Source organism: Cucurbita maxima, unplaced genomic scaffold (assembly GCF_002738345.1).
Source record: "Cucurbita maxima cultivar Rimu unplaced genomic scaffold, Cmax_1.0 Cma_Scf00008, whole genome shotgun sequence".
NCBI classification, from domain to species: Eukaryota; Viridiplantae; Streptophyta; class Magnoliopsida; order Cucurbitales; family Cucurbitaceae; genus Cucurbita; species Cucurbita maxima.
Window position 1 is genome coordinate 3,669,700 of NW_019272024.1, and position 6,203 is coordinate 3,675,902.

Consider the following 6,203-nt stretch of genomic DNA (forward strand, 5'->3'; position numbering starts at 1 on the left):
AAATAAAAAAAAAAAAAAAAAAAAAAAAAAAAAAAAAAAAAAAAAAAATTGATTTCATGGAGAAGAAATGACATAATACAAAAGGAGACACAAAAAGATAACTCAACAAAAGGAACCAACACAAAGCTTGGACTAACTAGTGTGTTAGTGTGCATTGTGTTTAGACATCAATAACATTCAAAAGTTTTACGTACTTGAATTTTGGAACTTGAAATAACTGCTGCGGAATTGAGCCACTGAGTTCATTCGAATCCAGCAGACTGCAGGAGAATCATAAACAAGAATGAAGAACACCTAGTTAACAGAAACTGAAGTTTTCCAGTTATAATTTCACTCTCTGATGTACAAAGAAAAACTTACAGATTGATCAAGCTATCAATGTTTGAAAGTGACTCTGGAATAGTCCCCGTTAGACGATTATGACTAAGAGTTCTGCTTGAATGAAAATAATGACTCATATCTCAAGAATAAACCCTATGCATTGCAGACGCTCATAAAATATCTTCACGATTTGAGATCATTACTAAGTACTTACAGGAACTGTAGTTTCTTAAGATTACCCAGGGACGACGGTATTTGGCCAGTTAGGCTGTTATTTCCCAAATCCATACTAACCAAATTTGTCAGGTTTCCAAAATCCTTTGGTATCTCTCCAGTTATGTAATTTCCCTGCAAAATCCTGTAGCAGATGAATATAAATTAACAAACATGCTTTAGTGTTCACTGCTAATAAGCAGGTGTACTTCAAAAACCAGGCTAGAGAACCAAATTTATTGGCCAAAAATGCGTAATACGCTTTTCAAAAGTTATGCCCATCAGCCATAACAAATCTAATTTTCAACCCTTTCCTTAAACTACAAACATAAAAGAAACTTTCAGACTAAGTGATGCAAGCAATTAAACCTTCCTAGAGAATAAAATCTCAGGCTTGGTAAATTTCAAGAACTTCAATAATAAGAATATAGTTCAATAGTTATTAAGCGAGCTTTTAGTGTTACTGATAATGGTATAGTTCAGTAAGTTGAAGACTTATGATCCTTTACATGAAAGATTTTTTGATAAATCAATGACAAAAAGCAAGTTCCAATTATGAAACTTTAATACAACAAATACTTGCAATACAAAACGAAGTTTCTCTCAAAATAGATGGCATTAAGGAAGCCTAAGCACCTGGGTTGAAGAATTAAAACTTACTTTGACGGAAAAAAGAATATATAACAGAAAAGTACACAAAAAATATGAAATCCAGAAAAGTATAATCAAACATTCACCCGCAACATGAAGTATTCAGGACTGCAAGTTCTTGTACACACAAAAACACACTACTCACAGGGTTGAAAGTGATTTTAGAACTCCAATTCTCGGAGACAAGGTTCCAGTAAATCCCATTGAAGACAAGGATCTGAGAAAGTTAGACGCAAAGTAAGCAAATACCAGACTAGGAAACTTTTATATTGGGAAGTAAAAAGTATAATACAGTAACATGGAAGAGAAAAGTATGGAAAAGAGCACATTTAGTTATATCTTACACAGAGATCACATTGTTTCCACTACATATAACATTCGACCAAGTACATGGATTGACTTGATTTGGGTTCCAATCTGCGAGCTGATTTGCAGTTGCATTCAATGCATTCCTCAGTGCAAAGAGTGCATCGCCTGTGGGAGAGCAGAACACGAGTAGAGCATATCAGTTCAATAGCAATAATTAATAAATTTGCACAATTAAATATAATCAAATTTGAAAATAAAATTACTAACATTTTTCCATTGTATATTCATCTTAGGAAAATAATTTAGGTATTTTAGGTATAAAATACCTAGATATTTTAGGAAAAAGAGTGTCTAGTTCCTGCTATAAATATTTTTCCGCCCTTCCTAGGTTTTTTATCCCAATAAATACAAAGCACCGTGCTAGTTTATACAAAATGTTTTGTAATCTCTTTTTTATTGTTCTTAATAAAGAGTACAAATGTTTTAATCTCTTTTCGATTGTTCTTGATAAAGATTGCAATTTGAACCTTTGTTTCCAAAAAAAAAAAGAATCACATATTTTCCCTTATAAGAAAAGAAAAAAAAAAGGGCATTCACATTGATTCGATCCCACAAGGAAACCACTAAAATTTAACTTGCATATGCTCTATTTGTCCTTGCCAATCAAGAGGAAGAACTCAAACTTTCAATCTTTCCACTCTAGAACCTCAAAACAATCTACAAACATCGTGAAGATTAGTGAGATGAATAACTTTTAGCTCCATATCACAGACCATATTTTAAGGTATAAACCTCTGGCCAGCAGTATAACAAGAGACATCTCAATTTTCAAACGCTATCTCGAGAGGCAATCCATACCTTGAAAATCAGACAGCGCAAGATAATGAAAGCAAGCCAGTATTAGAATTGTAAGATAGAGTACTCCCATCCTAACTATCATCATTTTCATTGGTCAACGTTATGAAATCCATGCAAAAAGGTTGAATACAGTCATTGCTATGCCATATCTGCAAAGACAACCATTCATTGGCAGTCAACAATTAATAAGTTTGATCAATATAACAACTCTTTAATGAATTTAAGTCAAAAATATATAAAATTTTTGATAAACTGAATCTTCTACGCTCACTAATTTAATATTGCGACTTCTAAACATTCTTTTAAGTCCCTTCGAAACTCTGAAACCAAATCCAGACGACTAAGATGAAACCAAACGCATCTTTTGACTTCGAAATCAAATTAAGTACATCGATTTTGAAATTTCTCATCAAACTAATCCTCCAACAATTAACGCTCAAGTCTCAACCACTCTGTACTTGGCTCTGCCACAAGAGAAATCACTCGCAACGCAGCTTATCAATTATTGAGAAATGCGAGGGAAAAACATGAGAGAAACCGCTAAAATTCATAAATCAAGCCACAAATCAACAAACTCCAGGAGGAAAACAGGAAGAAAACACGAAGATATAATCAATAAGAGAAGATCCGAAACAAGTACCTGTTGAGATGGAGAAGTAGATATCGGGAGCGGAAAGAGACGAATGAACTTACAAGATTCGTGACCGATAAATCAACAGCGGAAGAACTGGAAAGCCTGAAAAGAAGAGAGAAGGAAGGAAGGAAGGAAGGAAGGAAGATGAAGGTCAGAGAAGCAGAATATTAGCTGGAAACCAATTCGGGTGAGTGATATTGCTACGTGAAGTGAAGCTGCTGAACATTCAGCAAATCTTCTGCCATTGTTAAAGCTCCTGTCCTTTAGCTTTTTATTTAATGGAGTTTGTTTATTCTTTTTTTGGATAAAAGTTTGAAAATATGGGTTTTTCTTTTTTTTTCTTTTTTTCTTAATTTTTATTGCATTTTTTAGTTATTTAATCATTACAGTTCATTTCATGGGGGGCGAAATGCTGACCTGGCAGTTATGTGGTCCCCACACCGAAAGACTGGGCCTGTAGATGGTTGACCGATTTTTTATTTTTTATTCTTTTTATTTTTTTATTAGAATGTGCAATCCTCCTAATTCCTACGCGCCTAGGTCTGTATAGTCTGACATGTTTTCTGTAATTATCGGTATTGTTATACAACTAATTATAATTTAATTTCTTTTTCATTTTTTTTAACAAAATATTAACTCCAACAAACTTTTAGTCAACGAAATTTAAAATATTTTACTTCAAAAAATTATCTAAGATTTATATATATATATTTCATTTATTTATTTATTTATTTATATATAATAAATTTATTTGAATTAAGTTTGATTTAAATAAATAAAATTTTTTATAAATTGACATTATTAAAAGCTTTAAAATATATATTAAAATGAGGGGTAAATCTTAGTTAAATATTTTAAAATAAATAAATATATGTTTTTTTATTAAAAACAAAATTTTGAATAAATCATTTAAAAAGAATTGTTTCGATTAAAAAATTTTACCACTCAACTCTTAAACACTATTATCTTTAAATAAAATTGCTCTCGAGTCTATATGCTCCTTAATAAAGTTAAATATCAATATTAATACGGAGAATTCAAAAACTTTATATAAAAATTATATAAATTAATAATTAAGTTATATTTATATTTATATTGAATTTAATATATTATATTTATAAAATATATTAAAGATATCGAGTAAGTCTTAATATCGTTGTTCAATCTCAAATTTCCAGATATATCGACATATATTTTAACCTACGGTACTAACTGAATCTAAATTTGAGGTAATTTTATAATTTATCAGTGTAAAACTTTCGACTAGTGTGACATAATAAACGTCATTAAATATAATAACAAGATAATTTATTTTTGAAATAAGTGGACATGTTTTATTACCCATCTCTCCACGCCTATCATTTGCTACAAAACCCCTTTACTTACACTTAATTGCATTCAAGTTGTTCAAAATCTTTTAATTATTTAAAGCATCGCATGAACAAATGATGATCCTTGTTTTTTAATACTAATTATACCTATTTGGTGGTACTTTCATATGTAACATCTCTTCCCTAATCTTTACTTTAAAACCACTTTTGTATTACGGTCGAATGTAATCTCAGTTCATTCATGTACTTTTTTTTTACTCGAGCATTATAATTTATTTTCAAAAAATACTTGAAGTGATAAACAAACTCACCCTTAATTTGATTTGAAAGATAAGAAAGTGTAACGACTCGCTTTTTCGAGGGACTCGAGCCATAGACCGTTAATTATTGACATGTAATAATAATAATAAATATGTAAAAATGAAAATATTTGATTTTATAAAATAGAGACGGATACCGTAAAAATACATTACTGCAAGTTCAAACTAAAAGATATATGAAATACAGGATCTTAAAGAAAATTGTGGCGGGACTCCACCTCGACCACTACATTAGGCTTCGCCGGAAAGGAAAATTGAAGTAACACGGTTGAATATATAAAATTAAAGTAGATGTTAGTTTCATCATTTTCCTTGGAGTTCATACCTCAACATGTTCTAATTACTTATCTTTAATGTCATAAATGAGTCTGGTATAAAGTCACGAAACATATTAAAATTCTTATAAGGGTATTTTGGTCATTTATCACCACACATCTTGATTTTAAGTCGTTAGCATATTCCGATGGCCTTGAAACTTTACTTGGTCCAACTAAAAAAATAAATTTATAATTTTAAATAGATAAATGTGAATGAATAAATAAATAAAATAATTACCGAATGACAGCTAAAAATAAGAGAAATGTGAAAAAATAAATTAATAATGAAGCCGAAAAAAAATATTTAAAATCTGACCCTTAATTTCATCAAAGGAATTGGGCCAACTCAGAAGCTGGCTTGTGGACGTCATATTTGGGCCCATTAAATTATCAGCCCATTGGACCAACTCACGGTCTAAGCCCAACATTAAAAAATTATATTTTATTCATATTATTCTTACCAAAATTAATTCAATTAATTATTAAACAAGAATAAATCAATAATATTTTATTAAAATATATACTTCAGTCAGTTTTATAAAAATAACGAAATATCTTAAATATAATTAATTAAAATAAGTTAAATTGAGCTAGTTTAAAATTTTAATTAATTACTTATTTGATTATCGGTCACAAATTAGTTATTTATTATTATTAATTTTGATTAGCTCATTCAATATTAATCTATTTTGAGTATTTCTAATTCCAACTCATCATTACCATATAATAGTTGGATTGAACTTTCAGCATCTCTTTATATTGTTAATTAATTATATTTTATATTATTTAATTAATAATTTTTAAAATATACATATTAAATAATTTTGATTATAAATTAATTGTTCGCTTTTTAAAATATTTATAATTAATCATTTAAGAAAAATAATTATTTATTTTTATTAATAATTTGAATTATTTTATTATTTTTACTAATTAATCTATTAAAATTATAAACTAAATACAAGCCTATTTTATTTCTACCAAATTCTAATAATATCTCCACATTTTACGTCGAGATATTTTGAGTTAGACAATTAAACCTAATTTTATGTTATTATTTAATGCACCACCAAAATTTTACTTCTATTTTTTTAAAAAAATTAATAAATCAATAGTTGTTTAATAATAAGTTAAAACATAGTTTTATTGATTAAAAAGTTGAAGTAAAAAGTGCACTTTTTTTTTTTTTTTTTTTTTTTTTTTTTTTTTTTTTTTTTTTTTTTTTTTTTTTTTTTTTTTTTTTTTTTTT

The 6,203-nt window shown here is 28.4% G+C and overlaps 1 protein-coding gene across 2 annotated transcripts in view; it reads right to left on the reverse strand.

Annotated features, from left to right (window-relative positions):
* LOC111482640 (probable LRR receptor-like serine/threonine-protein kinase At5g10290) overlaps nt 1–3,275 on the reverse strand; it is a 6,476-nt gene extending 3,201 nt beyond the window's left edge. Inside the window, exons 1-7 of one of the 2 annotated variants that reach the window (XM_023128529.1) lie at nt 3,046–3,275; nt 2,353–2,501; nt 1,530–1,659; nt 1,331–1,402; nt 536–679; nt 361–432; nt 195–260 (exon numbers count right to left, since the gene is read on the reverse strand). In XM_023128529.1, coding sequence (XP_022984297.1) covers nt 195–260; nt 361–432; nt 536–679; nt 1,331–1,402; nt 1,530–1,659; nt 2,353–2,443 — 575 coding nt within the window. In that variant the 5' untranslated portion in view covers nt 2,444–2,501; nt 3,046–3,275. Of the gene's footprint in view, nt 1–194; nt 261–360; nt 433–535; nt 680–1,330; nt 1,403–1,529; nt 1,660–2,352; nt 2,502–2,992 lie in introns of both variants that reach the window. The other variant, XM_023128528.1, reaches the window with a different exon arrangement.
* Nucleotides 3,276–6,203: the final 2,928 nt, after the last annotated feature.